At 45.5% G+C, this 14,253-nt stretch overlaps 1 protein-coding gene across 1 annotated transcript in view; it reads left to right on the top strand.

Moving 5' to 3' along the window:
- The first annotated feature begins 224 nt into the window (after positions 1-224).
- ADCY8 (adenylate cyclase 8) overlaps positions 225-14,253 on the top strand; it is a 233,176-nt gene continuing 219,147 nt past the window's right edge. Inside the window, exon 1 of the mRNA XM_068983599.1 lies at positions 225-1,190. Coding sequence (XP_068839700.1) covers positions 225-1,190 — 966 coding nt within the window. The remainder of the gene's footprint in view (positions 1,191-14,253) is intronic.

Below are 14,253 nucleotides of genomic sequence, written 5' to 3' on the forward strand. Positions count from 1 at the left end.
GGAGAGCGCCGAGCAAGGACGCAGGGGTCTGCGGCCACCTACCAGACGCCCTTTGCCCCGGGGCACACTATGACCTGACGCGCGCGGGCCCTCCTGCCCGGGGCGGCTGGGGAGAGAAGGGCTCGCCGCCCAGCTCCGACCAGGCCAGCCTCTGGGTCTTTAGGGACCTCCTCTCCCGGCGGCCGCCCGCCGGTCCTGCGCCTCCCTCCCCGCGGCCCGGCGCCATGGAGCTCTCCGATGTGCGCTGCCTGAGCGGCAGCGAGGAACTCTACACCATCCACCCGACGCCCCCGGCCGGCGACGGCGGGAGCGGCTCCCGGCCGCAGCGGCTGCTGTGGCAGACGGCGGTGCGGCACATCACCGAGCAGCGCTTCATCCACGGGCACCGCGGCGGCGGCGGCGGCGGCGGGAACGGAAGCTCCAGCAAAGCCTCGGACCCCGGAGGCGGCGGCCCCAACCACCACCACGCGTCGCAGCTGTCCGGCGACTCGGCGCTGCCCCTCTACGCGCTGGGCCCTGGGGAGCGAGCGCACGGCACCGGCGGCCCCAAAGTCTTCCCGGAACGCAGCGGGAGCGGCAGCGGCAGCGGCAGCGGCGGCGGGGGCGACCTGGGCTTCCTGCACCTCGACTGCGCCCCGAGCAACTCGGATTTCTTCCTCAATGGGGGCTACAGCTACCGAGGGGTCATTTTCCCCACCCTGCGCAACTCCTTCAAGTCCCGGGATCTGGAGCGCCTCTACCAGCGCTATTTCCTGGGCCAGAGGCGCAAATCGGAGGTGGTGATGAACGTGCTGGACGTGCTGACCAAACTCACCCTCCTGGTTCTCCACTTGAGCCTGGCCTCGGCCCCCATGGACCCGCTCAAGGGCATCCTGCTGGGCTTCTTCACCGGCATAGAGGTGGTGATCTGCGCCCTGGTGGTGGTCAGGAAGGACACCACCTCGCACACATACCTGCAGTACAGCGGTGTGGTCACTTGGGTAGCCATGACCACCCAGATCTTAGCAGCAGGGCTCGGCTATGGGCTCCTGGGAGACGGCATCGGCTACGTGCTCTTCACCCTTTTTGCCACCTACAGCATGCTGCCGCTGCCGCTCACCTGGGCCATCCTGGCCGGCCTAGGCACCTCTTTGATGCAGGTGGTCCTCCAAGCGGTCATCCCCAGGCTGGCGGTCATTTCCATCAATCAGGTAACTCCTGCCTGCCTTGCTCTTCCCCTGACTCCCCTGGGGGTTCTTTAGAAATCGCTTTTCTAAGAAGCAGGGTTACCTGGCTCCCTTCGAGTCTCCTCCCCCAGCCTGGCACAGTGCCTTGCACCTGGGAGGTCCTGGGTCCCCCTGGGATGGTATTTCTTTCTTCTTAGCGGGAACTGGAATTAAATGACCTCTAAAGTTTCTACCAACTCGACCATTCCACTCTGATTCTGTGAGTAATTCCTCTCTTCTTAGCTTCTTCGCTGATGTACAGTCTCCTTTCTGCTCCTCACACATCCCCCAAGGGCTGCAGTGAGGCTCTGGAGCAGGAGACGGAAGGGGGAGGAGAAGCACCCCAATTTAGAAGGTGACCCATTCCTTAGCAGCTTTACTCATAAGCGTCACAGCAGGGGGTTGTAAGGGACTGTGGCATTCAGTGTTGGGTTTCTCTGAATCTCTGTACCGCAAAGGAATCGACATTAGTTAACCCTGTACTAATTTCTGGTGCTGAGTACCCTACTTAAGTTTTCTCAAGCAGTCCTTCAGTCAAGCCTGTGATACATGTTTTATGTGGGAATTCTTTTTTGTCTTCTGAGTCTACAAAGTTATCTTCTCTTATTACAGGATCCAACCCCAATGCTTTGAATAAATCAAATTCAGAACTTGAGGTTGGTGGGGAGGGGGAGCATGCCATTAGCAAAGAAGGCAAGTTTTTCTTCATTGGAAAGGGACATTTTGACGTAGATGGTTTGAAATATTTAGGTGGAACCTGACTCTTTATGTCCCTTTCTCCCACTTTTTTCCCTATCTTTCCCCATTAAATATGGATGTGGTTTTGTGAACAGAGTTCTCTTCATCTGTGAAGGAGGAGGTAGACGATGACTATTGTTTAAATTCATTGAAATCAATAGGTAATTAATGCTCTGGGACTTCCTTGGCCAAATGTCTGGTAGGTAACAAGAGTAAATGGAAGGAGGGTCATCTCCATAAAAATGAAGGAAGTGCATCAGCGGAAGTGTTTTCAAATAAAAAGCTGATGAGGGGTGCTTGAAGAGGGGCATGCTTTGTACGTTCCTGCTTTAGCTTCAGCCTCTGGGGTACTTTTGCTCTATTGGAAGTTTAGAGGCTCCTCTTGAGGTCTGGTTTGAATAATGCTTCTTAGAATAAACAGGTACAACACCTATGAAAACTGCTCATGACTTTTAGAGTGCTGGTACTGTCAGAGTTCTTTTCCCATCAGTGACCTTCTGGGCTTCTAGCTGATTTGGGATTCTCTCTCTTCTCTGCTGGCTCTTTATCCATTTGCTCAGGTTACTTATCTGGTTGACTGCTTTTACGATGCTTTTTGAAGTCTCCCTGGGTAGAGCAAAGAGCATATGAAGTACTTGGCTGTGATCATCAGGCCTGAAATGAGGACGTGAGGGCCTCTGTGAGTAAGGTCTGACCAGCTGTATTTTTTCTTATTAAAGAAAATAGTGAATGTTTCCTCAAAATCTCCATGAACCTGTAATAGGCACATGTGACAAGAGTCTCGGTTTGGAGATTATAGGAAAGTATATGTTCCCCGTTTTTCTGAATCTCGTTGACCCAGTGATTTGAGCCCCATGTCCTCTGATTCTCTCCCTTTCTCCCAAGTTCTCTCCTGCTTTGCATTTACTTTATTACCTACCTAGACATCAGCTGACCTCTCCTGACCCCTCTTGCTCCTTTCCCCTTCTTCCCCTTCTCAGTTTTTCTGTCTCCTTCTCCTCTTTCCTTCCCCTTCTCTCTTTTTTTTTCCACTATGAGTTGTTTTCGTAATATAACTATCCAGCCATTTGCGGAAAATTCCATTTATCATAATCCACTGCTTCACATGCAGTAGCCTTTCTTGGTATGCGTTACTGAAAGACCTCATCTAGTCAGTCTGGAATAGTATTTAGAATAACACATCCTAAGTGGCAAATGATGAATATTTTCAAAGCCCTAAGTATAGAGATACTTTTTTTGCCAAACGAATCCAGAAAGTAAAGTTTGCATCCATATTTGTTTCATACTCCACTCAAATACTACCAGATGGGAGAAGATTAAAAATAACCCCCAAATGTCTTCCTACTCCCGCCCCATCATAAACAACCCTTCGGTGTGAAAACTAGGGTCCTGGTACCTGCACACCAAGCTCATCCAGCTTTCTGTTTGGGTAGGGCCTGTAGATGAACCGTCCTCTCATACATAACTCGTCACCTTTTACCGGACTGAAGGCACAAGTAGAGCGCTTTCCTCGGATGGTAGGTGCTGAAAAGAACCTTGGTGGCTACAAAACATTTTCCTTTGGCGCCCTCTAGAGGTTCAAGTGTCTTTCCTGGATCTTGCAGGTGGATGAAGTGAAGCATGAATCGCTTAAAAAAAAAAATAACCTGTGGTTTTTGTATTGATGATGTTTGGTATACCATTTGATGATATACTTAATACCTGCTAACGACCTTGTATAGAAACCCGAATGAAATCCTAACTCCTTGCCATGGGCTACTGGATCCACTATTATTTGATGCTGCTTTTCTTGCTAATTAGATTTCTCTTCTCTCCTCTTTCCTTTTCCTTCTCTCTTCCTTTCTTTCTCTTCTACTCCTCAGCCTCCAAATCACTGTTTTCCTGTCTTTCAAATATCCCAAACTCTTTGCTACTTCTTAGGCTTTATGCCTGCTGCCTGGACCAATTTTTGCCAGGTTTTCCATGACTGACACATCCTCGTGATTCCAGACTCAGTTCAGATGCCACTCTGTGGTACATGATGCGCCTTGTTTTCTCCAGAGCACGTGCATCATCTGAAATGATCTGATTTGTTTGTATTTCCTGTGTTTCTTCTCCCAACCCCGTATGTACCCTCACAAGAATGTAAACACCATGTAAGAGACAAGACATTGTCTATCATGTTTATCATTTTATCCTCATCACCTATAAAAATGCCAGGCACCTGGTAGGCCCTTCAGTTACTAAATGAGCAAGACTACTCATTGCACAAGTAATATGAAATAGCCAAGTCCCCCGACGTTTGTGTTGGTGAAAGCTTTCTACACACACACACACACACACACACACACACTATGTATGCAAGGCAGTCTTTTACACATAAACACCTTTGGGGAAATCAAAGCATGGTAGCAACTCTTTACATTTGTACCCTATTTTGCATGTAACCTTTGCGTGAGCCTTTGCACACATGATCTCATCTAGTAATGCCAAACAGATGGTAACATCCATCACTTTTCTTTCAGAGAAGAAATGACAGGTTCTTAGAAACTTTAAAGGGACATCCGGAAGATGATAAGAATAACAAGTGGTGAGGGCTGGATTCAAATCCTAGCTCAATGCTAATCATATTTCAGAAATTTTTCAGAGAGCATCCTTCTAAAAACATAAGCATTTGAAGTGGCTTCAGAGCGAGAGTTTCACCCGTGTTTCATCACTCAAGGGAGTAATATCCCATATAGCCCAAGAATGAACATATAACGAAACAGCCAAAGGGCAATCAGGAGGGGAAAATGATTGAATTGCGGGGAACAGGCTCTTTGTAGCTAGCTCATCTAATCATCTAACTCAGCGGATATAAATTTGTCAACTGAAGGGCATAAACACTGGCATATCTTCTTTCCCTATATTAATCTCGATTCCCATTAAGTGGATGGCTCATGTTGAACTTAGCATTTTCAAGAAGCAGGAAGCTGAGGATATAGTGAACACACCTCTCAGCTATTTCCCTTCACTGAAAAGGCCATTTTCAAAAGGAACAAATGAGCTGGTGATTGCTTTCTCTAATCCGGGCTTGAGAGTCGGCTTCTCTTTTCCTCTGGAAGAACGTGGTATCTGTGGCTTGACAGGGTAACAGCCAAGCTGCAGATCTCTGCAGATACCCTATATGAAGAGGGAGAGTCCTGTGCTCATTCAGCTGTCCTGTGCTTTCCACTGTGGATCCAAGATGGAGACTATCAGGTTGGCCACAAAGTTTGTTTGGGTTTCTGTGATACCATACGGAAAAACCCGGACACACTTTTTGGCCAGCCCAATAAAAAGGGCCAACCAGGAGGTTCCTTACTATCAGCAAGGAAATGGTTTCTGTTTTCTCCACTTGGTGAACCGCTGGAGAAAAGTCGTGAACTTCCCACCCAAGGAGGTTCTGTTCAAATACATAGATACGATCCCTGCATATTTTGTATGTCTAAAGCAGCATTGAAAATATTGAGGAACCCTTAGAAGGTACAAAGCCCAATTCAAAGGATTCCTTTCTTTTGAAATCTCCCCCTAAGATAGTTCAGCTACTGGTCGTATTAGGACTGCAGTTATTCCTTCCTTTGGGAGTCTCATCCATTTTAAGTTAAATCAGTTTCACTGTGGGCTTCCCTGGTGGCTCAGGGACTTCCCTTGTGGCTCAGCTGGTAAAGAATCCACCTGCAATGCGGGAGACTTTGGTTCGATCCCTGGGTTGGGAAGATCCTCTGGAGAAAGGAAAGGCTATCCACTCCAATATTCTGGCCTGGAGAATTCCATCGACTGTATAGTCCATGGGATTGCAAAGAGTCAGACATGACTGAGCAACTGGTGGCTCATTGTAAAGTATCCACCTGTCAACACAGGAGCACAGTTTCGATCCCTGATCTGAGAAGATCCCCTTGGAGAAGGAAATGGCAACCCACTTCAGTGTTCTTGCCTGGGGGACCCCATGGACAGAGTGCCTGGTGCGCTCCAGTCCACAGGGTTGGAAAGAGTCAGAAACAACTCAGCGGCTGAAGAAACAAACAGCTTCACTATGTGATTCAAGTCAAAGACAGTAGCACTTCTGTCCAGATTTCCTCTACGACACAGAATTCTCCCACATGTTAAACAAATTGTTTATCCTGCCAGTTCAATTTACCCATCTAAAAATTCATTACAGAATGGCATTATATGTATAAATAACTTGTGAATGATAAGGTCATATTTGTTAAGTTCTTCCACCTGGTAGATGCAGCCTAAGCTCTGTTGCTGTAATTAGCATTTTATTCTATTTTAATTGCTGGTGACAATAATACAGGCTACCTAACATTTGAAATTTGTCTCGTTCTCATTCTTCAGTCCATTAGTGATAAGATGGTGAAAATCATTTAGTTATCGGAACCCTGAGAGACAGCAGTATTTAACCAGAAAGATCGCTGCAGTATGCTTCCCTCTGGGGGATTCTAAAATGCTGCAGCTAGTGGCTAATTAGCCCTTTGAACCTCTTGGTGAGGCAGATAAGCAGAAGTGTCAGAGAGGAGGTGATTTCTCCAAGATAACTCTAGAACAAATGCAGCCAAGTATGCAAACCCAGGTAAGTTAGTGCTCAAGGTCATGCTGTCAGAGTTGAATTTGGAAAGCAACCTTTGCTTCCCAATCTTACATACATCCGATGAAACAGTGCCAGAAGAATGCTAATTAAGGCACAATCATTACACTTGACTAAGAAAAAGGGACTTAGAGCTTACCATTTGGCCTTTAAAAAATCCTTTTGGGGAGTATCTTTCATTTATATTAGGTGAGATAGTGGTGTCTGGTATGAGAAGGTGGGGGTCAGGAGAGAAGTAGCCTTTGCACGTTTCTGATCATTTAAATGAAGGGTTAACTTCACAGTAAAGACAAAGTAAGCATAATGGAATTACCATATTTCTCTCCATTTATAAAATTTAAATATAAGCATATATTATATGTTCCTTGTCTAAGTCTGCTAATCCAAGTCAGATAAAGGGAATCTTATGACTACTTAATGCACGGCAAATGACATGTCATTTAAATTATCTCAATTTGGTATTTGATATCAAGACAGATACTTCAGAAAACACAAATATCCATTAAATGAGTGTAACTGGAGTCCTATTTCAAGCACCTCACTAGTTATGATGTGCATTTTTTAAAAGCCCAAATACCTCCATTTCTGTGCATTTTCGGTTGGCAAATTCATGTAGGCTTTAAAAAAAAATAATTGCAGCGTTCCAACCTGTCTGAGAAAATGACTTTCAAAAGCAGATTTGAGTGTCAGCATTCCCAAGAGGGTCCTCTGAACACCAGGAAATGGAAATATTATCCTCTCTTACTTCTGAAAAATACCCAGAGACTGTCCTTTCTGGCTCTATCTATTCCTTCTTTCCTTTCCTCTTTTTTTTTTTTTTTTTTTGATGCAGAGTAGGCTTTGCAAAGGATATTTGTAATGACATCTGAAATGACCAACCAAGTCCCTTCAGCCTTTATCTGTAGACACATTTGCCCTGGAGTTGCCAATAAGCTTGGCATCTGTGTATTTAGACTGAGTTGTAAAATGATGTATGGTGTGGTCTTTGCAAGATTGGATTATGAGTTTGTGTTTCTGCCTAGCCAGTAATGTCACCTGACTGGTTTCAGTGTGTCGGAGCACAGTTAGATGGAAACTGGGAAGACTGGGAGGACTTTATTTCTGGAGCAGCTGCTGCAGTATCATGCTACGTAGGACAAGTGCGTTAGTCATATTTACACCTTGATGATTGATGGCATTTTAAGAGCTTATCAAAAGTAAGTGAAACCAAGCATTAAAAGGAAAGATTAAAAAAAAAAAAGTTGATTCCAACTTCAGTGCTGCCAGCAACATGTAATCAAAGGACACTACTACGATCACGCTGATATGACATTTCACTGATGTTTAAATATTTCTTAGGATGATAATTTATTCATTTCCCAAGTGTGTCTATTTGAGTTGATCTTACATGTGTTTTGTTTTCAGAACATGGGAGACACTTACAATACTCATCCCATAACCTTCCTCTCACCAGCGAATGGGCACAATAGTGATGCTGTGATCAACCAGGAAGTCTAGGATATGCAGTTGATGTTGTATCAGTTCACTAGACATATGGCGCATTCTTTACTTTCTCTATAACACAAGGTACCAAGAACAAAAAATAGGCAAATTTCTGGGATGTATAGGTCTGACCCTCAGTTAGCAAGAAAATGGGTTCCATAAATAATTTCTCCCCCAGCATTTTCTTGGGGCTGAAGTAGAAGACTGCTACTCTGCCCAACCAGCCATCACAGAACAGTGAGAGCCAGTATCATCTTCCCTGTGCTTCCCCAGGGAACATAATTGGATTTACACACTCAAATTAGATCATGTGAGTTTTGTTTATGAAGGACTATTTTAAGAAGTCAGGTCACTTAAGCAGCACTTCGGAAGCCAGCTTTTCTCACTGCAAGATTTTTCACAGTTAGCTCTCTGCAGGGTATAGAAGAATGCTGGGTAGATGAATTAACTGTTGAGGCCCCAGACATTCCCAGGGAGGCCAGGCCACCTCCCAGGAGGAATAAAAGCCATTCTACCTGTGAATGCAAATGAGTGCCTGCCCTCACAATCAGTGAACTGGGATTATAACTCTGTGTTGTCAGATAAACCTACAATTCGGTGTTTCCTTGATATCTCTGCTTCGGATTCTGATTGGGTATGTCTATGGTTTTGTATCTGAACTTTATTTTTAGCTACGTCATGTGGTTTAATATGTATAATGCCTTGCATATTCATTAGTCAAGTGAGGTTTTCTATCTCTTCCACCCCACTTCCTGACTTACATGCCTCCAAGCTCAGGTGTTAGGAATTGCAAAGTATCTTTGAAACACAAAATTCTCCTAAATCAGAACATGGTAAAAACTTACATGGTGAAGACAAGAGCTAAGTGTGAAATTAAATCATATTAATTTTTTTTTAACAAGTAAATTTTTAAAACTGCTCTCTCTCTATAAAAAGCATACCAGCATAAAATTTTCACGTGAAACAAGAATTATTTTGTTGAGCTATCTTATAAACTACGTCTTTATCCTGTGTCAGCTGGTTTTCCAGTTGACTGGAGTAAACCGTTTCAGAATCTTTTCTCCTTTTTTTATGTGTGATTATGTGTTGAATACACATGATTGCTTATAAAACCAAGATGAATGTATAGTCAAAATATAATGTATTCCTTTCACTCAGAACATGGAAAAAATTGCAGCAAAATAGAACAGAACTAGAAAAACAAACAAACAAAAAGAAACACTCCTGCAAGGCCTAAAGATAGAAGATATATGGTCAGTGTTTTCAAATATTGGGGGTACTTCATGACAAACAGAGACTGTTTATTTTAGGTGTATTATTTAAGACAGAATAATGACCAGTGGGTAGTCTCTATACCATGAGAGATTTTGGTTCACTTAAACCTCATAAGGCTTTGTAACAACTAGACCTGCTCAGGGGGATTTTTTTTAAGTGATGAGCTCCCTGTCAGGGGATTCATCAAGAGAAAGCTGTACAGAAATCTACCCAGATGCTCTAACAGAAAATTCCGCAGGGAAGATCTTTTCCTCAAGGTCATTTGAAAACAATTGGTTGCATCTCTAAGCCATCACAGCCACTTTGCAGGCATGAAAAAAGGAGAGGACAAAGGGCAAAGGGTCAGAGGTCAAGATGATCATGTTGTAGCCATGCATTCCGGGAAACACTCAGGACAATGCAGGCAGTGGAGTGCCGTTTATTACACCAGCGAGCCCGAGGCAGAGAGTCTCCTCTCAGCCAAGGACCCCAACCAACTTTTGTGAAACCCTTAATACCTTAAGTGTACTGCTCAAGCCCACATCCCCAAATTCCTTAACTCTAGCCTGGAAAGTGTTAAAGGGAGACACAATCAGGTTACAGCCATGATTCACAATCAGAAGAGTCAGCTGGCTATACATTGTAGCCTACACCAATGGGTGCCATAAAGATTACAAAGGTGATTGACTACATAAGGGATTATTATATTCTTTTTCGTGACGGGAAATCTTGGTATGGAATCTGGTGTTTATCAGTCTGGGAGGCCAGTTTGGCTGTGGGTATATTATCCCCATGGCTACCAGGCATATAGTCCAAAGCTCACTGAAAGTGCGAGATGGAGTTTCCTTCTTTTTCAAAGTGGAGTCAGCTCGGCCTGTTCCTTTCCTCCCTCAACCAAAGCGCATTTGCCCACGAGTCTGTAGCCCTTTCAGGAAGGGACCCCTGCATGGTCCTCTGGGACCCATACCCAATGCCATCTGCCTCTGTTTTGGGGACCAGAATTCTGAATTCTGACACATGGCCCCACCTCCATCATCATGAAAAGATGGCAAAAATAGATTCAAGTTTACTGCTTCTCAAAAAATCAAGAGTAGATTAGGAAGAAGAGGAGAATAAGGATTGAGTAGGAAAACCGTTCAGTAAATACTTGTTGACTGACTGTTTGGTTCTAGATTCTGAGACAGCTGTGTGCTACACTGTCAAGGCTGTCACTTTAAGGAGGGTGATACCTGAATGGATCTGGGGGGGTGAGGGTGCAGGGCAAGTTTGTGAATCTGGTACAGGAGTAGGCAGGTTGTAACTGGCTCTTGGAACCTGTCTGAAACACACAGCACTGGGTACGTGTTTCATGCAGGTCTTGGGCTCTTTTTACTACAATCTCTAAAGCAAGAAAAAAGTCAAAGCTACAGTGGATTTCTTTTAGGAGCTGTGTGAAAGGAAAGGTCAGACTTTAGAAGAAATTGTAAAAGGGTGTGGATCTTCCTGGCGAAGAGGGTAAAGAGACCTTGGGAAGGGCCAGGAGGTCAGTTATAAAGCATCACCTTATCACAGACCCAGCGCATCCCAGGCCTGGTGACCAGAAGACGCACGAGAGCATCTGCCTCTTGTTGAGAAGGTCGGGCTTGGCAGCAGCTCCAGGTTCTCCTAGCTGCTCTGTGTGTTCTCAGTCACGTTTGACTCTTTGCGACCCCATGGACTGTAGCCCGCCAGGCTCCTCTGTCCGTGGGGTTTTTCAATCAAGAATGCTGGAGTGAGTTGACATTTCCTCCTCTAGGGGTTTGTCCCGACCCAGGGATCAAACCCGTGTTTCTTGTGTCTCCAGCATCGGCAGGCGTGTTCTTTATCACTAGGGCCAGGTGGGAAGCACATGTATGCAATAACTCCAGCTAGAAACGGAGCAGATGCCTTGGAGCTCCAGGCAGCCCATTTCACACAAGAGTGGGCAGACAAGGAGCTTAAGCAAGGTTCAGTTCCCTCTCCTTGGTACATTGCCACAGTCTGCTTTTTCAACTATCAGAGCAACTTACAACATTTCATGTGCCTACCAGGCTGTGAGCCCCTTGAGGTAAAGGATTGTGTCTTTGTGTCCCTAGCTCCTAGCATCATATCTGGCACATTAACAGTACTAAACAGCACAGTTATAAGTGAAGTGAATGAGTATTATATGATCAACTCCTTCCCCTGTCCCCTTCCTGGCTACCCCTCAACACACACCATCAGTGAGAAACCAGTGAGGGGGAAAAAAAAATCCATTTCTCTGATCAATACAGGCAAAAGAACACTAAATGTTATCCCAAGAAGTCCTTTGGGCAGAAAGTTTCAAGCTGAGTGCTTGCTAGACCTGTGTTAAGGAAGTTATATTAGATAACATGAAGAAAAATTTTTCATTATCCAGATCACTTCAGTCAAAATAGGAAAAGGAGATTAAAAATGATGGACCTAAATTATCCATATCTGTTTGTCCATTCCTGAAAATTTTAAACGGATCCAGTCCACCTACACAAAATCGAGTCCAGGTATTAATGAGAGTCTTGCCCATTCCTTGGCTTCCTTCTTGGTTCTTCAGCGCCTTGGCTGTGAATCCCGACACCGACACCTCGCTCAGGCTCCCTCTGCTTTGTGGTCCATCATCTTTCGTCTTTGTGCACGCGTGCATGCTCTGTGTGTGTGCTCAGTCCTGTCTGACGGGGACCCCATGGACTGCAGCCCTCCAGGCTCCTCTGTCCATGGAATTTTCCAGGCCAGAGTACTGGAGCAGGTTGCCATTTCCTTCTCCAGGGGATCTTCTTGACCCAGGGATCAAGTCCACATCGTTTGTGTCTCCTGCATTGGAAGCAGATTCTTCACCACTTTGCCACCTGGGAAGAAGCCCCTTGCTTTGCGGTGTCATTGTTCAGTTGCTCAGTCGTGTCCGACTCTTTGCAACCCCATGGACTGCAGCACTCCAGGCTTCCCTGTCCTTCACTACCTCCCAGAGCTTGCTCAAACTCCTGTCCATAGAGTCGGTGATGCCATCCAACCATCTCATCCTCTGTCGTCCCCTTCTCCTCCTGCCTTCAGTCTTTCCCAGCATCTGGGTCTTTCCTAATGAGCTGGCTCTCCGCATCAGGTGCTTTGTGGTATACTTCTCCGTGGTATTCTACCCCAAATCAATTCTTTGGCCAGACCCCTCAGTGGTTCCCGCTTTTGGTCACCTATGGATGTTCACTCTCTAGCTTCATCCAGGTGTAGCTGTGGGCAAGCAGTGTCTCTACTTTCCTACCTGCTTCCTGGCGTCCCTCACCAGCCAGGCTGGTCTGCCTCACTCCTAAGAGAAGGCCATTGAACAGAACCAGTTGACCTTGCTGAGCATAATAACTGAATAATACTTAGTCTCCCACTTTTACAGTGTAAAACCTATCATATAAAGACCAATTTGTACCCCAACTGGACCAATTTTATCTGAAGACTACCTAAAGCCAACATATGGACTTCCCTGGTGGTCCGGTAATTAAGAATCCACCAGCCAACGCAGGGGACATGGGTTCGATCCCTGGTCCAGGAAGTTTTCCCATGCTGTGGGGCAACTAAGCCCATGAACCAGGCTGAGCTTGCATGCTGCAACTACTGAAGCCTGTGTGCTCTAGGACCTGAGAGCCTCAACTACTGAGCAAAGTAAAGCCTGTGCCCTAAAGAAAGGCTGTGCTCCACAACTCAAGAAGCCACTGCAATCAAAAACCTGTGCCCCACAACGAGAGAATAGCCCCTGGTTGCAGCAACTAGAGAAAGCCCATGTGCAGCAATGAAGACCCAGCACAGCCAAAAATAAATTAATTATTTAGTAAGACAATAGTAAAGGCAATACAGAGCCTGATTTTTGCAGAAGACAATGGCACCCCACTCCAGTACTCTTGCCTGGAAAATCCCATGGACGGAGGAGCCTGGTGGGCTGCCGTCTATGGGGTCGCACAGAGTCAGACACAACTGAAGCAACTTAGCAGCAGCAGAGCCTGATTTTAGATATTGGAACCCAATGCAAATAACTAAAACAGTCTTCACAAAAAGGTCCCAAAAGACTACGAGTCAGTCTCCTATTTTCAGTTATGTGAGTCATCACCCCCATCAGTTCCCTTTTCTGCTGTCAATTAGTTCAAGAAACAAAATCAAAATCAGTAAGAGCCAAATATTTTCTCCTAAGTCAACGTCAAACTTTTCCCATTACTTACGTGAGTCTTCCTATCCTCCTGGTGATGGGCAGCTCATTTGAGGGTGGGTTCATGGGACCAGACAGTCAGCACCCAGTGAATAGAAGGCTCTCTTCTCTGTTTATGAGAGAAACACAACCTTTGTCTCTTATCAAGTGAACAATGACATCACGTGCTGTTGGGGTCCTGCCCGAGACATTTCAGCTAGAGAGGATCTGTGAACTGTGCCAATGGACAGTGAGAGATATTTCTGAAGCTATGTATATACATTTCCTTAAAAACATAGGAATCACCAATTGTCATCCTATTTTTACCCCGAATTTTCTCAGTGACATTGGCCAGGTGACTTTGTTTTCTTGATGCCTAAAAGGGTTTTGTGAGTAGTGAAAAAATGCCAGAATTCTGAAGTTTTCTCAGCAGCTAGAGTTAGGGGCTTCCTTGGTACCTCAGATGGTAAAGAATCTGCTTGCAATGCTGGAGACCCAGATTTGACCCCTGGGTCAGGAAGATTCCCTGGAGAAAGGAATGGCTACCCACTCTAGTATTCTTGCCTGGAGAATTCCATGGACAGGAGAATTCCACGGACAGAGAAGCTTGGTGGGTTATAGTTCATGGGGTCGCAAAGAGTTGGACCCAGCTACACGACTAACACACACACAGAATGAATTAGATATTCCTCCTTCTCTGACCTCATTACCTTTTACCAGCCCATCTGTTTGAAATTAGCAGAGACCCCACCTTCCCTGCAATGGGCTTTCTGACAATAGACCAGGTGGATGTAGGTCCCTGTCCTCTTGGGTCT

Source organism: Capricornis sumatraensis, chromosome 11, assembly GCF_032405125.1.
Source record: "Capricornis sumatraensis isolate serow.1 chromosome 11, serow.2, whole genome shotgun sequence".
NCBI classification, from domain to species: Eukaryota; Metazoa; Chordata; class Mammalia; order Artiodactyla; family Bovidae; genus Capricornis; species Capricornis sumatraensis.